We start from the raw sequence: 21,214 nt of genomic DNA, 5'->3' as shown, positions 1-21,214 counted from the left end.
CGTAATGTATGAAGAAGTCAGAAACCTTGGTACAAATTAAATAAAGATAATACATCTCGTTCTTTCTAGTAACGTCTGAAATTTTATTTGACTCTTAGACCGATGTATGCAATTTTCGACACTCAACATATCTATCTCTATAAGGAGTAGAATCGATCCGCGAGATCCTTGAGCGTATTTTTCATCTACTTAAGATAACTGTATATATTTATTTGACAGGGATACACTCCGCTACACATTGCCATGCAGTTTCGTCATGAAAATCTCTTCAGACTGCTAGTTGAAGCTTACGGTAAGTGTTTGTTTTATATTACTCTAACGGCCTGATTCGGAGAATGAGATACGATAACGATACGATGGGATCACAGCGGAATCGAAATAAACGTCAATTTGACAAGTATTTTAGTTATCGATCTTTTAAAGATCTTAAACGTGTCTAAATCATTCTTCCAATCGGGCCGTAAGCTTGGAGCGTAAGCGTAATCAAGATGGCAGTGCGTTTCCTGGGATCGCGGATATCATGTTTTTGAATATATGTTTTTTTGTTAGGTTTAACTAAAAAAAGGTAATCTCTAAGTTTGGGCAAAAATAAAATTGTGTATTTTCAGAAAAAAGTCATTATTTTGGCCTTTGTACAAAAACTGTTAAGGTTAAAAAATTTTAAGGTGTATTTTAGACCTGTATTCGTGATTTTTTTTACTATAGAGCGAAAGTAATTCAAGATTAAGGTTTTGAGTCGACGAAGTTGTAAAACAGGCCAGGATAGCTAAATAAAGTTTTGGCAACCGTATTGTGATCTAAAAAAGCGGTACGATCTTTCAAAAACTGCGAACTAAACCTGCTGCACCTTACCTAATTCGTACATGGTGAGGCACCGGTTCGACTGCCGATGAAGAAGCGACAAGCTATTGACGATTTTCTCTCGTATAAAACGCATTTTTTTGTAATTTGTAAAAGAGCTGCGTGGCTTTTTAATAATTGAACGTTAAGCCAGGCTTTAATATTGTGTTTCAGTCATGAATGGCAGGAGCAATACAATTGGGTACTTGACACATGTTAAATATTATAACATAATTTAGCTAAATGGATAGAAAATGAGCCATCCATTATAAAAAAGTGAAATTTAAAGACAGATATTACAAAACAATATAAGGCTCAAAAGTCTAAAAAAAAAAATTTTACTTTCAAAAAGAAAAAAAGAAATTGTTACCATTGGATTCCTTACATTTTATTAAATAAATAAATTGTATCACAAAAATATACATAAACGCATTATTTTAGAGTCAAAAAATGAATTTTCTTGATCTACCACACATTTAGAACAGATAAGACTAATTTAATGTGACGTCACATAACAATATCATTTTATTAGAGGCGTTTCAATCGTCGAGTGCGAGTTTGTGTTGCTTAAATGCCACGAGTCCTATATAGACATTTGATCCACAGAAAAATCAAGATCGATTGACATTATTTACAAAAAAATTGACAAGTAGTCAGCCAATTGTGTGACTAGTGACTACCTGCCATAGGTCGAGCCATACAAATGAAAAATCTAAAATCTACTGAAAGTTGGACCTATAGTGTAGAAAATAGAGTTGATTTTGTTTCGGAATGACACAAAACAAATGCTAACTATTCCAATGATTTAAATTTTATCGAACTGAATAAGAGGATAGACCAAGGAGTTTTTAGTTTGTCTTTGAGCTGAGATAGAAACAAAGTCGCCATAATGAAGCATTATCAAAAGTACCTAATAAAGAAGCAGGACAAGCGTGATGAACGCTCATAAAATGACGTCATTTTCAAAACGCCTTTGTTGAGGCTAAGTAAGCAATCGAATCGTTTTTTCTGTTCTTGCTCTTAAATGTAGCTCATGTTCAGAACTTGACGAAAATAAGTATAATTACATATACCTCCCTACCTCCCAGGGGATAAAAAAAAAAGGATTTCATGCGGGTAATATAGATTTGGTTCCAATAATTATTTTTCTAAGAAATCAGTGCTTATAAACATTTAGAATAATCTCGAATTATATTAAGAGATATCAAATATAAACCTAGATACCAAACATGTACTTCCAATTGAAAGTTTTACAGCCATTAAACGACTGTGATATTTTAAATTTACAATTGTACTTTGATTGTTATTTTGATGTGAAGAAATTAAGGTATCTGCTTAGCCACATACAAATATATACATTCAAGCTACTTCAACAGGTAAAGTACAGATATTAACAGAACGGTACGTTATCTCTTTCATTCAACCCCACATGTACTATACAGCAAGTACAGCAAACTGCAAAAACCGTTCACGTAACAAACGCCACCTGTAGCCAAAGCCTCTAACTGCATCAATTACTAAAGCACTCTTTTGTGGATGTACTTACGTCGTTTGGTTTGAGTTTACGATATTTGGAACTAGATGGCGATGGCATATTATGAAACCAGAACTGCTTTGGCTTTGTGTCCTTCCCGCGATACGAGTTCCAATGCTTTCATCCAGATGGCGTGCAACCGGGGAGCGCTTACAAAGAAAGTCTCTAAGGACGCTCTTGGACCGCAGTAATAGAGTCGTGTATACGAGTATTTCCATTGTTTACCGACTACAGGGGAAGTATCAACTTCTGCGAGCCAGTCCCCGTGTAAACAGGATTTCCGAATACGTATTATTATTTCAGGTCTCCTACCCACACTTTGCCTGGCTCTCCAGAGTAAAACGCTCTGTGACCGGAAATGACAGCTAAGTAATGTACTCGTACGCGGCTTAGCACGATACCGTTGATTTGTTGCATCCCTTTCGTTTTATATTGTGTAGAAAAGGATAACGAGACAGCAACGAAAAGTGAAAAAGTTTGATGCAATGCATGTAGTGCATTTATACATTTCATCCAACCCAAACGTCCATTTACCCATACACCCACTGATCCATATAGTCCCATAAGTAGTAAGGGATTACCAGTTAGTTACACACGAGTAAAAGAAAATGCTTGATGGAAGCCAGTGACGTTGAAGTAAAAAAAGCTTCGTTAGAAACTAGGTTACGAAATTCCGGTTTCCGTCCGGCGGATCCGAAGGTATTCTGATGGTTACTATATCATATATTGACAATAACAGTAAGAAGTGGCGTTTCTAAGTGTTAAACGTGATAAATATGCACATTTAGACACAGTTATCATCATAGCATATTATGCCACACACGATACTGAGTACTTAACCTACGTCACTCTACTTCTGTTTGTGGAATTATTTCGTGTATTTATAACTTTGTTTATGGTGAAATAATTATTAAAGTATGAATTAAACATAGTTAGTAAGCTCCTAAAGTGCTTAAAAATGTTAAATTAGTATCGGTTTTTACAGTTTTTAACAATTTTTTGATTAGTGTAAAACATTCCCGCACTGAAAACCCCGATGTATGTGATATGACTCTCAGTTCAAGTTGAAGAAATTGTGACCTTCATGTTTCAGGTATACCTACACTTTGAAAAGATAAACAATATGATTATTAACATTTTTTTTAGTGACATACTTCGTTCTTTTCAGATGCAGATCCAAATGCCAGAGACTGGTCTGGTCGGAAGCCAAGGCAATATCTAGTCAACATTGACACCTCCATGTCTCCAGGATCCTACAGGAGTGAGTGCGCTTTACTACTGGTGTAATATTCATTTTTATTTACATCCATATCATAACCTCCCTATAATATATTCAGACACGTTATCTAACGGCCAATATTAACAAACGTAGTATCGGTGGGTGCATCGTAATTTTCACTTGAATATATCGAAGTTATGAACATCTTTGAGAAACAAAGAAATTTGATTTGGCCTCTATCCTAATATCAGTCGAGATGACGTTTTACTCGAAATGAAAAGTCAGAAGCAAACAATTTTGCCAAATCTCGCATGTTACTTGATATCGAACGATATGGCAGTCGGCCTCGAATCTAGTTTAAAAAAAAAACAAAGCGTGACATGCGCAAAAAAGTTTGCATTACCGCCATTTGACGTTTAGTTTGTCTTTTAATTCGTTTGTAATTATAGAATTACTTTTTTTTTTGTTGAAGCTTATGATATTGATGTAAATACAGAAATGTATGTAACTGTACATAATTAGGCATAAAAATACTCGTGTGATCCTTTTATCATCGCATTTATTTTATGAAACTTATTTCATTCGTTTGATAAACCCTCAGTCGTATTTTAATGCCCTTCATTATGTAGCAGTTACATAAACTACTATTATTTACTTTATTATATAAGACTCTGCTACAATTTGTATGTACAATTTATAAGGCGCGTAGTGCTACAAAATTGATAATTATAATAAATAAAAAAATACTTGTATGAAAAGTATGATTTTCAGGGTGTTTGCCTTTATCCGATGTCCGAGCATTTTTGCATTGGCCTCTGGGAATAGCGATAAGCACGAAACTAATAAGTACATACGTAACTTTTTACCTCAGACTAGATTTGTAAATCGTCTGATTCACGGAGTATACTTTCCAGAGGCGAATACGTTCGATTTGAAACGGACTGTCACCTCTCCACCGGTTTTAAGAATCACCCCTCATCCAACAGTTCATGCGATGTCAAGTAAGAATTGAGAATATTGGTGGATTATTATTTCACTTTGTTTGTCTCTTACACCTATAATACTCGGCTGTGTTTGTGGTAAAATCTAATTTATTCTGACGACAATTTCTTGCGCAATCTCCGTCATCATCTTGCGAGTGTAAAAACTTGACTTAGTTATTACAGCCCGCGTAGCCAACGTGCCAATCGTTAACGTTGCGAAGCGTAGCGTAGTCGCCTCTCTCTATCACTCTTCAGTCTTCCATATTAGTTCGACAGTGAGAGATGCGTTTCGTTCGCTACGGTGCGTTAACTATCGGCACGTTGGCTAAGCGGGCAGATCTATGTGCCTTCTGATTCGCTTTATTCATTTGTTCCCTTTTAGAGTGCTATTTAGTTCTTAGCAGTGTATAATTTTGCGTTGGAGATAAAACTACCGTCAATATGATTAGTGAACTAAATAGATGTTTCTACTTTTATCTAAAACACAAATCAAAACAAACATAGATGTTGTACTCTAAAAAAAAGTGGCCAAATCCTGCAGCGGCGGGGGCGGATAGTTGAATAAATAGTGACTGTGGTATGGAAGTTATACAAATCAACATACTTTATACAATAACATGCTTTTGCCCGCTACTTCGTCTGCGTGGAATTAGTAATTTGAGAATAATATTTTTTATCCAATCTGCTTTTTATTGATTCCCCATACAAACCTACCCCTTTTCACCCCATAAAGTGATGGCTAATTGGTCAATAATGCATAAAAATACTTTATTTCCTACGAAAACTTTAGTATTGAAAGTCTGTTTGTACTCTTCTCAAGGAGCCCCCCTTTTTACACCCTTACGGGATGATTTCCTTAATAAATGCTATTCTATACACTTTCACACAACTCAAACCACCTCCATAGCAAATTTCATATAAATCGGTTCAGCGGTTATTACTTCCCCATACAAACTTCCACCCACCTTTTCACCCCCTTAAAGGATAATTTCTGGGATAAAAACTAGGCTATTTTGTTGTGTCTTTCCCCGGGACTCGAACTATCTGTAACCCAAATTTCAACTATCAGTTCAGCGGTTTAAGCGTGAAGAGGTAATAAATAGACAGACACACTTTCGCATTTATAATATTAGTATAGATTTCATTTGTTTTCTGTTGAGTTACATAATCAGTTAAGTTTCGTAATAAAAAGATTTATTTTAATACGTAAAAGTAACTTAATGGAGGAGATGTAGCATTTTCAATATGTGTAACTATTTTTTCTAATGATTAATAATGATTAATGCGGTTTTGTCATCATAAATCTTAAAAAAAATACTTTTTTAATATTATTGTAGCTTAAGATTGTATTTGCTATAAATTATTCGCAAGATAATGATTTGATGAAACACTTTAAATAATAATAGACAAGTATTGATAGTATTGTTGTGGGATTATACCTGTATAGGGGTAAATGGTAAGGGGAAGGGTACTTTTTATAATTTCTACCACACTTTTGTCAACATGTCGGTCAATATTGAGTTTTCTGATGTAACCCAACTTACCTTTTCACTCTGCACTTTTCTGTGTTTTATGTCCACAGGTACCTATGTGTTTGTATATTCTATGTTTTCTATGGCCTTATTAATTAAATTCTAGTTGGTCCTTGTAAATAGTGACGTTATTAACATACTTACTTAAGTACACTTGTATGTCTAAATTATACGAACGACAGTCGAACTGACATGGCCCTCCTTATTTAAGGGGATTTTGTTATGTTTGAGGCAAAAACATATTGGCCTTACTTTACAATGTTGCTGATTTATTTTTCTAGAGAAAGAGGGTTTCCTCCGGATCGGGTCGTTAAACGTCCGCGTCAAGAAGACGACGGAGGCTTTCAGCAACTTCCTCGGCGTGGGCGCGACGCGCTCGTCCGCCTACATGCCCAAGTCGGCTAGAGACAGGCCGCTGGACCGCAACTCTGACGATGCCACACATAAGAGCTGGGGCTCAGCAGATAACCTGCAGGTTTGTTTCTATTTGTAGCTAGACAAATCGTTAAATTGTGGCAAAAGTAAAAAGAGTAGTAAACAAGTGTAAAGAGCGTGCATAAACTGTAGAACAGGAGACCCCCACTTTAAAACGGGAAGTGCCTATAAATGCCAAGTTTCCGATTTAGGCCATAAGATGGCAGTCCTTCGCCCAAGGAAGCGGTCGTGAAATATAGAGGGTAGCACCTGCTCGTTAATGTGATGCGTCTTCGTTAAGTTTAAGTTTTCTCTTTAGACTACAAGGTGGATGATCTCTGTCACAAGCACAGAATAAGAAATATTTTTACAAGTTGGACTGACGATTTGCTCATACTTCGGGATCGTGGAAGTATACTTGTGAACAGGTGGAAATTTTCAATGTATTCACTTTAATCGTGCTCGGTTTTTGAAGTCCTACAAAAATGATCATCTGGCTTTTTACTCATTATACTTGTTCAATTTCAGAAGGATGACAAGCTGATGCCTCCTCCTACCAACAGTGGCAAGGTGAGACGGCGAGGTGCCACGGGGCGCCGAGGCCTGGGCTCCCACAGCCGAAGCACGCCCACTACTCCTGACCAGGTATATACTGCTTTAGCACTAGCCTAAAAGCTATTAATACTTTTGCCACCAAGAATTTGTCAAGGTGTTTCATTTTGTATAAGAGTTCTGGAGCCTGTTGCAAGGAGTTTTTTTTTTTCATGAAGAGACTGAAAACGTTTAAATGCCTGAGATGTAAAAGGTGCCCACGGTCCCAAAAAGATAACCTGTTAATAACATTTGGAGATGCAAAGGCTGTTATCCAAGTGTCAAGGAATAAAAAAAGTGTTTCAAGTAAAAAGACAGCTTCGCTAACAATGTTCAAGAGACTGTTTAGCAAACAGTTAACCCTTTTTCAGGCATAGTACGATCGACCACATACGCGCTAATAAAATTTCAACTTTAGCATTCCGATTTAAGGTTCAAATTAGATTGCACTTTCGGAAAATGCGACTTGTCTTCAAATGAATCATCGAAGCTGGATTAATTGGAATATATTTGTATATTTTGGGAAAACTTTCTAGATTGGTGCGGCCCGGAAAAGGGTTAATGTCATCATAAAAATAACTAAACATAACAAACATAAATACATATAGTTGAACAGCCAGTAACAACAGCGCCCTATGCCTCTCTGGGACACTGATAGCAAAACTGACAGCTTTTGAGACTGGATACTTGGCCATGGTTCCTTGCCTCCCGAGAAGTCATCTATACGTATCCCTTTATGAGAAGTGCATATTTGACCAGGTCCCATGCCTCTAAGGGGTACTTGGTTATAAAATGTTACACAGTTTCCCATGAACGATTTTTTTTCTTCCTGTAGACGAAACTTAGAGACCACTAACTTATGTTTACTTCGTGTATTATATGTAACTATGGATAACAGACAGTTTCTTAAAGACTCAGACTTTTGCGTATATCATCATTTATTTTTATATTGTTTTTATCTATTTAATTGCGTGCGTACTTTTAACTTTGCTTTGTGCTTTTTTTGTGCTTTGTTTTGTGCTTTGCTTTGTGCTTTTAAATGTGCTATTTTTGGATTTCAATAACAGCGACCGAACACGATTTTTTACGAGTAAAGTTGATGTTGTGCAGTCGAACAAGTCGATATTACTAAATTGTTTATTATTAAGTTTTAGAATATGATTAACGGGCGAATTTTGAGCATAATTTGTAACGCTCAGAATTACGCGTTCTGATCGATGGCACTAGACCGCGAGCCAGGAACAGATTTCCATGACCAATTGCCTCCTGGACGAAAATTCGTATATTGGTTAATGGCTGTGTATGAATTACCCTCGTGGACGTTAGCTACCGCTCCGTTGGTGGATTGAGGAATGGCAGCCACCGACACGTGTAAAAAGATTGTCATCGCCTCCCGTTTCATACTTTGTCAGATGATAGTACAGGTGCTATTGTATTTAAAAAAAATCGTCATCAGTTTGTATCGCGGGGGTAAGAACATCAGCTGGTCGCATGAACATAAAAAACCGCATGAAAAAATAAGCGCTTTACCTTTTTATCATAGTATGATAATACAAAAATTATGAAACTGCTTCCATCGGGCGTTCCAAGCAAACGGTTACACAATACGCATACTTTGCGGAGATAAAGTGGTAACGCGCGTATTTTTTACATGTCCATGTCATCAACTGACGGTCTTTCCGCCGCGTTACAACCGGCTGACTGTTTTTTTAATTCATGATAGCATCTAAACTATCATCTGACAAAGTATCAGCCGGGAGGCGATGACTGACGATATATGCTCCTGGCCCGCGGTCTACACTGAGAATTTTATCTCCGATAACAAAGAACTGTCAATGCGCCCTGAAAATATATCATACAGTACAGTGATGTCTAATAAAACTCTTCTATTCTGGAGACTCAATAAGCGGTGACGAATACACCTGAACTCGTAGTTGGTATCCCATTGTCTAATATGGAAACCCACGTGGCTCTAATACGGAACATCATTGAACAAATTCCCATAAAAAGCGTTCTCCGGAGGCTTTGTTATGTTATCTTTTTCAGACCCATTTTAACATTTAGCAATATTTAAAAACCCTACGTATATTTAATGATTTATGATATGCGTACGCCGAGGTTTTGTGTACGGGAATGATTTCGTGTATTTAGACAGTGAGTCCCAAATATGCCTTGAAATATTAAAATAGTTTTGTCAGTTTTATCCTATTTTTAGGCTAGTGTAAAATATTCCACCCAAAACCCCAGGTTATGGACAAAAGATCTCATGAGGTTAACCATAATTGTTGCGTTTACAGCCGCGAGCACGCATCGGCAGCAGCGAGACTGGCGACTCAGACTCGGACTCCGCCGCCGGCTTCCACTCCGCCTGGCGTCAACAGCGCGCCTCCAACTGCACATAGCCATGACGGAACCTGAATGATGCTGAAGTAAGGACGCTTAGCAAGAAGAACTTCGTACTCCCTATCTCTATAGTACAATTATATTGCTGCCCCACCGATTATGCCTGCGGTCAATGCCACTGTGCGAGCGGGACAGCAATATAATTATGCGCGTGCTATAGAAAGAGGAAATAAAGTGTCAATGTACGAAATTCTTCCTGCCAAGCGTCCTTAATTTATGACATTTACTTAAAGTGAGACAGTCCTTAAGCTACTGTCTACTGTACACACGGTGAACAGTTTTGTGTAAGCTTTTTGCAAGATTTTACTATTTTTGTTACTAGATCACAATATCAGATTGAAATTAAATTACCCATAGGTACCTATATATATTTTGGTGATCTACGGATGTAATGTTATGGTACCTTCAAGCTAGTCGGATGTTAAAAACTGATGGTGGCCAAAGAAAAGCTGTAAGAAACCAAACAATGGACTGACTTAATAATACGGCACATCAAGCGTGGGTAAAAGGTACCTATTTGAAATAATGTATCTTCAATGAATTAAGACTCGTCATTTTCAACTTGTCATTATTTCATCATAAATATTGAATTGGTTTTTGACAATATGATGAATATTCGACGGAATTTTATTTTTATATTACGCTATTCACCGTACCACCAAATCGTGGCTTAGTGATTTTATCTATAAATTCCCTTTTACATATCAGCCCGCTCAGTCAAAATGCCAATCGTTAACGCTAACGAACGAAACGCAACTGTCACAGTCGCACTAATATGGAAGGGTGATAGAGAGAGATGACTATGCTAAGCTACGGAGTGCTAAGGATTGGCATGTTGGCTACGCGGGCGGTTAGTTCCATTGTGGTGTTAGTTCCAATTGCTTGGTCGTATATCACCTATAGTGTCTTATTATACAAGCTTATATTACTAGACGTAGCTTAGTGTAGGTAATAGTTATGTGGTTACTAATAGAGATACAAATTTTAAAATATGGTTGAAGATATCTGGAATTAATAAATTCAGTGTTCACCATGCCTAATGTTAAATTAAATGAACTCACTAGTTACATATACCCAGGGATCGGAACCGGTTTTTTGCAAAAACATCGAAATAACCATATATTTCGGTTTTTTTTATACTCTAAAAATAGGGCTCCGTTGTGTTTTCAGATAACGACTTCGTATTATTAGATTGCCTAATTAGAAATTAAGTAATTAACAAAGAACGAAAAAATACCGTTTTCGTTCCCATACAAAAAATACCGGTTTCCGATCCCTGCATATACCTATTATACCTGTAACTTGAAAATAGGATCCCAAATCGAAAAAAAAAAACATTGATTTGGTTGATAAATGTGATGCTCTAATCACTATCTAATTATTATTTCGTTTGTACCAATCTTTACAATTTAGATGTATTTATTGTTTGACTCAATTACTGAGTGAGATTGTTTGACTAAATTACTATACATGTTACGCTAACTACTTGACGGTAGGCTAGAATTTAATTAGACTCTAAATAGGCCATACAGTATAGGTATATGGATTTTCCTATAACAAGCATATACATTATCTTACGAATCATGATTTTGAAGTCTACTTTGACTGTGACTCAGTGACTTTGTGTAATATAAAAGTGCACAAAACGTAATGTATATTCATATGAAATTTATACATAAGTGTGTATAATCTACAATTTGATTTAATATGAACAATTTTTACTTGTTAATGAAATAATAAACTCAGTTAATGAAATCTAAAATCTTATAATCAGGGCCCGTACATGTCATGCCGGTGACATAAAAATGACGTCACGTTACATAGAGTATGATTTCAATTAGTCTTTTCGTAATAATGTGCACAAACGTACTGTATATTTAAATGAAATGTATACATAAGTGTATAAGTATAATGTACAATTTGATTTAATGTGAACAATTTTTACTTGTTAATGAAATAATTAATAAACTCCTTAGATAAGTTAATGAAATCTAAAATCTTATAATCAGGGCCCGTACATTTCATGCCATTGATGGAAAAATGACGTCACGTTACATAGATTATGATTCCAATTAGTCTTATAATTTATTAGTTGTCAACCTCTTTAATTAACTGATGTAGATACTTAACAATCAGTACAGAAACGTCTAACTGACTATCATATTGCCACTTAACTAAATAATATAAGTATTATTAGTTTATTAAATAATACATATTTTTGAGTTTTAACAGTCTATTTTACATAAGAAGTATATATTTTCTATGCATCAATACGTTAGTTATGTAAATTGTGTAGTATAATAAAAAACTCCCTGTATGTTAAATTAAGTCATTTTTGCGTCAAAGTAATGATGTATGTACAGGTCCTGCTTATAATAAATAGATGTACTTTAAATATTATACACTCCGATGATACAACGTATAGTCCCGAAATATAACAATGAACTGTTTAACATTATACACTTCTATGATACAAAGTATACTCCCGAAACAGAACAATAAACTGTTAACATTATACAGTCCGATGATACAACGTACACTCCCGAAACAGAACAATGAACTGTTAATATTATACACTTCGATGATACAACGTATACTCCCGAAACAGAATAATGAACTGTTAACATTATACACTCCGATGATAAACGTATACTCCCGAAACAGAAGAATGAATTTTTAACATTATACACTCCGATGATACAACGTATACTCCCGAAACAATAAATTTGGTGCTAAGATGTGATTGATATAGAAAGAAAATTCGATTATAAGTTAAGGGCTGGCAATATTGGCTTATAGCTCCTGTTTGTGAAATTATTGTGTCTCAAAATTAAATTTAGCTATTAGAATTGTCAGTTTAAGTTTACACGGGTATTAAATTCAGTAACTTGTTAAACGTGTTTTTTTGCAATTATTATATTACCTATTTTTGTTTACTAAACAGCAATGCTATAGACACGGGAGAGGTGTTGTGAGTCACGTTTATAGATAAATAAATATTTATCTTAACTTAAGAGCTACTAATATTCACATCAACTGTTTGTTTCCGTCACCATTCGTGATATTTTGTTATTTCTGGTCATGTCCGAGGAGCTTGTCTAATTTCATCCATAATGTATAATATATAGGCCTGTATAAGTTTTATTATAAATTAATACTTTTATGATTGTTATCTAGGGTAGGTTGTATACGGGGTACATACGGGACTGTCACTGTATTTAAGTATCGCGTCGTATATTTCTTCCCCGTCCCGTTTTTGTGAGTGAAGTTATGAGAGTACGTACATATTTGCACGTATTTTCCCGTACCAGTTCCGAATAATTATGGCAACCCTATTCTTATCTATTACAAATGTACACTGGATATTAACTCACGTCAAAGATGCCCCCCTAAGACAATAATTAATAATTATGAATACAAGATAAAGCACAGGGGCCCATTTCTCGAACGATATTAGATCGTTCGAGAAATGGGACCCTGTACGAGAAACTTGTACTTGCGTTTTAAATATTAAACAATTGAATGATTTTTACGAACGTAAACAACATACGGTTGTGTATGATGTGTAGTCGGACAGAACAATCAGATTATGAACTCGGTTTCCTGTATTATAGACATTATTAATGAAATAATTTTTAAGTGTCTCCGCTGTCTTGCGCATGCTAACGGAGCGGGTGAACGATTAAACAATAGTATGAGCAACGCTAACTGGCGCGGACGTGTACGAAGAATTTTACCCGCGATGGTACCCGCGAGCGTTCACTCACGCAATACAGCGGTGGCAATAATAATTACATGAATTTAATAGGCATTTTGTATAATGAAAATATTTTAAGTCACATGACACTTGAAATTATTGATAAGTAGTAAGAAACTTTGTAACGATCAAATCGTTAAGTATTATTTTTGTAACTACCCTGACATTCCAATGTGACGCTTTATTTGTGACGCTTTTATTCCTGCGTATATGAATATAAATTTTCATTTATAAAATGTACTTTGTGTGTTTTAATTGTATTCTAGCGATTCGCAAACCAAACCAAATGATTAAATTTGACTACGATGACTTGACTACCGTTCTGGCCTTAAAAATGTTAAAACTGGATACTGCATTAAATAAGAATACCGTCAACCGGAGTGAATAGGGACGGCTGGGGTGCATATGGAACAAATATAATGCCAGATTTTACGTTTAGAAATTATAAATAGCAGTAGGTGACAGATTTTACATGTAAATCTAATAAAAAAAAATCTAAAATAGAAAAAATTGTAAAAAGGCATGCGTTTGATTATGGGCAGGTAGTCTTGTTTAGGGGGCAGGTTGAATACAAATACAATATTAATAATTTCACGACATAACAATGTAAATTGTTATCCACATATCACATCTTAATTCTGGTCTTGTTACAGTAATATGTGAATGTTTAGTAAAGCATAAGATTGCATTATCTTACAACACTAAACTATACAAATTAACTAAAAATGCTCCGACTTTATTTGCTTTTACGCTGCATGTAATTTAGCCAAGTGTTCGGATTTCATCGTAAAATACTGAAACTGGTCAATACATTATTGGTTTAGAACAGGATATATTCTGACACAGTAGACATTTTGATACAGTGGACGTTCTGACACAGTAGACGCCTAGACACATAAGATGGTTTAAGACAGTGGATGTTTAGAGACTGAACGTTTTGACAAAGTGGATAGTGGACGTTCATACAGCAGACGTTTAGAGACAGTGGATGTTTTAACACAGTGGACATTCTGACACAGTGAATGTCCATCAGCGCCATACAGTGGACGCCGAGACACATTGGACAGTTTGAGACAGTGGATGTTTTAACACAATGGACATTCTAACACAGTAGACATTCTGATACAGTGGAGGCCTAGACACAGAGGCGCCACCGCCTATGGCCACGCGGTCCGAGGGGCCTCGCGCCTCAAATAAGTATACCTATATCTCGGTAACCACCACCACCACCACCAGAGGGCCTTGCCCACATAATATTTTGGTCTTGCCCCGCCAAACATTGGACGGTTTGAGACAGTGGACGTTTTGATACAGTGGACGTTTAGATAACGAACGTTGAGATATAGTGGACGTTCTGATACAGTGGACGTTTAGAGACAGTGAACATTCTGTTACAGTGGACATTCTGACACATTAGCCACTCTGATACAGTGGACATTGTGACATAGTGAACACTGTGGACCCAAAGGGAAGAGTTTCTACACTCATCATCTTCCCCAAATAATTATGTTTCAAAATCTGCCATCGTGTGTCTTAATCTGTTATTTTAACTTAGGTATGTACCTATTACAGAAAAAGATAAATTATAAATGAACCAATTTAGGCTTGTAAAGTATGAATAAGGCAGTTAGTCCCGCCTGTCCTCTCTTTACCTACTACCAATGCACTTATAGCGCCGCTTAATACATTTATGTAGCTACTAGGGGAAAAAGTGGCATTAAGGTGCGAGGTTTTGAAATAGCCGCTTGCATTATTTTTGTCGTTTCATAGAAATGGCCGTAGCAGAATAAGGAAACAACATCTGCCGTTGAGCTATTTTTGCTTGTTTTTTTTTTATATAGTGTACTCATATCTAGACTATCTAGTACACATCACACACAAAATATTTAAAAAAAATCAAAGTGGTTCCGTAGTAAAACGACATTAAGTAAAAATATATAGTTCGACTGTTAAAGAGGTATAAGTGATTAAAAAAAGAACTCAAATCAAATTTTCAGGTACAAAAAAAAGTATTCGAACGGGACCGACCGCTCTAAATAAAATTAATAACAAACCTATATCTACTAAGCTATCACACAAATAAGTGTTATCTTTTTTATTGAAATGCAACTTGGTCATAATTGAAAAATACTTAAGGTAAAAAACTTAAGTAAGTCACCTGTTGTATGTAGTTGTGACGTGTTCGAATAGACAATACATGTTTAAAAGACACACACAAACAAAACAAATGTCTATTCGAACACGTCACAACTACATACAACAGGTGACTTACTTAAGTTTTTTACCTATTTTGCTTTATTACTATAAATGAGTTTGAACGGATAGTTCGTATTTATCTATTACGGCCGTTCAAAGATTTTTTTACAACCTGCAATATCAAGGGTCGTATAATTCTAATTGGCACCTGAGCGCGAGCTAGTCCAACGTTCAAAAAACCAGTGTAGGTGCGCTCTCCGATAACGCGCTTTTGTTCCGCATATCGAGGACACATTTTAGACGCCTTTGAGTCGGTAGCGTTCGACTCGCCGGAACTCAGTAACCATATAGGGACCATACAAGAAATCGCAAATGATGTTTCCATTTGTTCAATTTGAATCTTATTACAATTACCATAGGAGTTGTAATTCAATAACCGGTTTAAGTGACCGGACCCTTTTTTTGCAGGTAGTGGCACGCGCGGTTTTAGTTAACAATAGACAGGATTAACCGCTCGGGGCCAGCTACAAATCTAAAAACTATACTTTAGAATACGAACTGTAGATATTACCTATATATATTATGTATATTGAAAATAATACCAGGATAGAAAATACTTTTTACTACTCTAGATACGAGGGTTGCACTAAATATTTCGCCGTGTTCGAGAGCGAACAATCTTGGTTGGCTTCAGCTCGTTTTCATAAACTCAAATTCAAGACTGATTTTTATTTTATGCATGTATCCACGTTTCATCACCCGACACGATATTAAAAACTGCGTTTGAAGTTCCATTGTTGAACCTTTCTCGATTTTTTCGGCACCAAATGACTCGGGCCGTCCTTTGTTCTTCGGAAAGTAGGTGCGGGATCCAACGGGAAAACAGTTTCCTTACGCCTAGTTCTGTTCGCAAGATTGTTTAGATTTGACTCATTTCAAACCCTAAACATGACTGAATTTCACGATCTGTGACATGTCGATCTTTCTCAATCAGGCACTGCGTCGACGTTTTCTTGAGTGACCGGCAGATTTTAGCCGACCTTCACGCACATCATCACTAAGATAAAAAAACCGGTCAAGTGCGAGATCGTTTACCTCGCGCACCGAGGGTTCCGTACAAATTTTCAATTTTCTCATGAAACATTTTTGACCAGAAGTATACTATTAGTATAATTGTGTACAGCACCATCTATGGGTGAATTGGCTACTAATTAATTTATTAAACTAATTTATGCGATCTGTATGTATGTTGGTTTTTCAGGGATAATTCTTTATCGTGTGAACCGATTTCAATAATTTTTATTTTATTTGAAAGATAATGCCTTTAGTGTAATCTCATAGAAATTTCAACTATAATTAACACCCGCAAACGGGATAAAATTGCAAATTAAATTACAAAATGTTTTTTGTTAATTAAGTTATCAAGATAGAGGTCTGATTTTATTTTTCCTGTAATCTTTATGATAATGTTATTATTATGTAAAAATTTCATAATTTTTCATTCGTAAACTTCGGAGATAAGGGGGGGGGAACGGTCTTTTTTCACATTTTCCTTCATAAGTCAATTTTTTTTTCAATATAAAAAAATTAAAATTGTTTTGTAATGTTCAATTTGAGCTCTTTCAAATGCTATCCCACTTGACTTAGTAACTAGACTTTGAACTTTCTCCCCAAATGCAGAGTTCATCCGCTCTAAGCTTTGTTTTTGTGATAAACCACTTTTAAAATCGTAAAATATGCCACTCCGCTTAGACAAAATATTAAAAAAAAGTGTGTCATTTTTTTTTCAAACTGTCCGTTGTGTTGAGTTGTCAGACCTCTATGATTATAAAAAGGTTGAATTTGAATCATAATTGTATTATTAAACAAGCGATTCCCGAATCTTTTACTACAAGCCTCGTATGTATATACGAGTACTTTATTTGAAACTGTTTTTGATAAATAATTCTTCTTAATAATGGAAAACAGAAAGATATCCAAACCGCGATTCCAATCCAAACGTCGATTTAAATTCTAACTCATAACAGTTGTCATCGAGCTTAATAGGAGTTAAAGGGTACTTACGATTGTTTTTGTATGTAAAGTTGCATTTCCTTGAAGTATTAACTCATCTTGTTAACTTGTACTTTTCTTACATATTTCGCTTTTCTCTCTCTTTACGATCATGAGAATTTTTAAAGGACAGTTTATAATTTACGATTCGGAACTAAATTACCTACACACACTAAGTACAGTAAGTATAGAATAACGAATGAAACTAAAATATAAAAGAAGAGAAAAGTGTATTCATAACCGAGCAGTATCTAATGACCTAAGTCAAGTGTAGCGTAGGTACCCTACCTACTGAACAAAAAAATGGCGGAAGCTATATTTTTTTCCTTCGCCTCGCGTAAAATGGTGCGTTTTATGCAATTGTTGTACAATCTACTTTTTCAGGACATCAGCTCTCTTAACTGTTAAAAAGCTGAGGAGAAAGTTGCACTTTACCCACAAGAGTGGGAAAGTAATTCGATGCATGTTTTGAGTTGTTTCCTTATGTTGGCTGGTAGAATTCATATTTAAATAATGATTTTGAATGTTAAATATTTAACAACGACAATTTTGTATGACGTTTTAGTTAGTTTTTTTCGCGTTGGTGTGACGAGAAAATTGTATTTCTCTCGATGGCATAATTTGTTTTACCTTCGGGTCTCGAAACCCTCACAACGCTCAAGATTCTATTTTTCGAACCATCGCTACGCTCATGCTTGAATTTTGGAATGTTTGCCTCGCTCGGGTATCGATATTAGCAAGAGCGGTTAAACAACAACTTTGCCCCCTTGTAAAACAAATAACCATTTGCTGTCTAAACAAAGACCGATTGCAAAAATAAATAGTTGGATTATAAATCGAAGGTATTTGGCACATACGTAATTTAAAACCTCAATTAATTAGGATATTAGTTTTCTCAAGAAATTCTTCTCTAAAGGTAAAGTGTGGGGGCGCAGCTTTAAATGGGAACGCTACTAACGAAACGAATTCCACGAAGTCGCAGTTTCAAATTGTACGTAGCTGTAATATAAGCAAGTTCTTAGTACGTATCGAAAAATATTTGTAAAAGGCTTATGAAGCATTCGCGTTAATGAGCGTTTGAGTAGCTAAAATAAGGAGATAACTAGGTAATTTAGGGCGATTTTCCCAAGAAAACCTGTGTTAATTGTCGAATGGGATGGGGGAGGCGCGGCGGACGCTGTCCGGCGGCAAGTTCACATGGCGCGGCCGCTATCAACATGACCCTTATTGCGTACAAGTTAAGGTTGCGTTCGGGGGTGGTTCACCCCGTCGGCCGTGGCCGTGGCGCCTTCGCGTTTATCTGACAGAAGCTTTCCTCCCCTCGTGGGACGAAGTCGCGCGCGCCGCTGTCGCTACGACACGCAGCCGCTACGTGAACATGTGCTACACACTAATCAAATAAGCAAATACCAATAAACATCACCGTTACAGTGACGGTGCCTTTGTGGCTTTTACCCTGCGATAGGTGAGTTTCGTATTAATCTCCCTTTTCGGTTTAAATAAAAGCTATGATAACTAATAAAATGACTGCCATAAAGATTCTTGACAGATAAGAATTGCTCGAAGTGCCCATCAAGTGGATAGCCGAGTATTAAAGTTGAGTTTGTTCTACATACTTATCCTACAGCTGTTATGGTTCATAAAATTTGGTTTAAGGTTATGCTGTATATAAGTCATATTATTTATATTAAATAATAATTTAAAGGTAAATGGCTAATTGTATATATTGTTATCGGTAAGCTTGTAGGCATATTACAATGCGCTTATGAACGCCAAATAAAGCTCCGCCGGCTCTAACCCTACACATCTGACCTGAGAAGATTTAAATCCCTCCTAAATTGTAGGGACTTTCCCAATGCGAACGGCAAGAAACCCGGCGGGACACATGTTTTCAAAATATTACATCTTATAATAACATGCATTAAATAAAAAAATAAAATGTATATAAATATGGAATAGAAAAAAAACATAAAATAAAATGCAGGACGTTATAATTACTATAAAATAAGCATTTAAATCTATGATATAAATGCTTATTTTATAGTATCCTCACGAAATGAGCTATTTGCTATTGAATTTATATTATTATAGAATCAATATGATTTCCCAAGAACGAATATTTATTGTAGCTTTCGGCTTCTCAACGTTTGTTGGGAAATTGTGTAATTTTTTCCTTACAAATAATTATTTCAAATATCTATAGGGACGGAATATATATAGAGATTCGACTATCTTAGGAAATATTACCTTTTCCTAATGCCAAAATCGCAATATCTGATAGGTAGTTGGACTTATCCGAGTTTGAAGTTAAGCGATACATGTATTTCCTTAAAAAAATGATCTGTATTTCGATTGATGAATGCAATATGAATATAAGTATTCATTTTAGCCACAGCCCGGTCATAATTTTTTTTAATATTAAGGTTCTAAAATAAGATGTATTTCAATGTGTTCAACGTTTTACGTATCTATTTTAAAGTTATATACATCCGCAATGCCATCCGCTGTTCAAAAAGGGTTTTGCTGCTCGAGCTCTATGTGATGTCATGTTATGGTTTCCTGATACCATGTTAATGAGTATTTTAATAATCATGCACAACAATATGAACAAATATGTAAATAATCATAATATATACGTAATTATATTTTCGATTAATTACTTAAACGCTGCGCATTAACGTTATAAATTAATAATTTAGCCAAGTGCGAATTGGACTCACGCACCCAGACGTTCCTTACCGACGAACAACTTTTTTATTACGCGACTTACTCTCTCTTGCCCGTTTTTAGGGTTCCAAATCTCAAAAGGAAAAATACAGAACCCTTTTACCTAGGATCACCTTGTTGTGCGTACGTCCGTCCGTCTGCCTGTCTGTGAGACCCTTTATCTCGGGAACGCGTGGAGGTATCGAGTTGAAATATGTATACTCAAATCTACAGTCCCTTGCCGCTATGAAAAAATCAAACCACCAAATTAACGTAAAAAAGGTACGCCCTTTTATGCCGAAAAAACATATATACACCATCCCGTTGTCATAGAACTATGAAATACTGTCGCACACAATACTTAAAGGGAACAATCTGAAAATTATAAATTTCTAAAAAAAAAAGTTGTATTGAAACCTCGGCGGGGGAGTCCGACACGTACTTGTCCGGTTTTTCATTAATTAATTATTTTATTTTCCTTTATAATCACAACATGTTTAAGTTCCAGCGTTCTAAAGGGTGAAGAAATTTACATATAGAGTCTTTTCAAGGTCGGACAGACAGACGGTGAAAGCTTAGGTATATTATACCTTTATTAGGATTAGGGTAGTAGGGTCGGTTTGGGCGAGGACCAAAAATACATTTAAAAATCCTCTACATTGTATCCTTAGGTATACTCGTACAGTAACAAAATATTTTGTTGCTACTTGAACAAACATTGGGACTTGCAAACTATATGTTATCTGACTTATCTATTACAACATCGGTATAAGGATGTTGAAACAAAATATTTATTAAGTACTTCGTTTAATTATTTTTTGAATTACTCAATAAGTTCGGCTAGTTATTTTTTTCAGTGTATCTGCCTCTAGACTTACGTAAACTTTACGTCACATTTTAGCTTCCAAGAATATTTATAAAACTTTTACATTGTGGTTAGTTAATTAGTTAATAGATCTCCTGTCCTCTTGGAAAGAATTGAGCTGT

General features: G+C 35.7%; 1 protein-coding gene across 1 annotated transcript in view; it reads left to right on the top strand.

Annotated features, from left to right (window-relative positions):
* The window catches only part of LOC133531127 (ankyrin repeat domain-containing protein SOWAHC), an 84,056-nt gene extending 70,557 nt beyond the window's left edge, over positions 1-13,499 (top strand). The window contains exons 9-14 of the mRNA XM_061869284.1: positions 220-292; positions 3,543-3,635; positions 4,508-4,594; positions 6,390-6,583; positions 7,051-7,167; positions 9,411-13,499. Of these exons, the coding sequence (XP_061725268.1) occupies positions 220-292; positions 3,543-3,635; positions 4,508-4,594; positions 6,390-6,583; positions 7,051-7,167; positions 9,411-9,515 (669 nt within the window). The 3' untranslated portion in view covers positions 9,516-13,499. The remainder of the gene's footprint in view (positions 1-219; positions 293-3,542; positions 3,636-4,507; positions 4,595-6,389; positions 6,584-7,050; positions 7,168-9,410) is intronic.
* The last annotated feature ends 7,715 nt before the right edge of the window (positions 13,500-21,214 follow it).

The sequence above is a fragment of the Cydia pomonella genome, chromosome 1 (assembly GCF_033807575.1).
Source record: "Cydia pomonella isolate Wapato2018A chromosome 1, ilCydPomo1, whole genome shotgun sequence".
In the NCBI taxonomy this organism is placed as follows: domain Eukaryota; kingdom Metazoa; phylum Arthropoda; class Insecta; order Lepidoptera; family Tortricidae; genus Cydia; species Cydia pomonella.
This window is presented reverse-complemented; position numbering and strand designations above follow the sequence as displayed.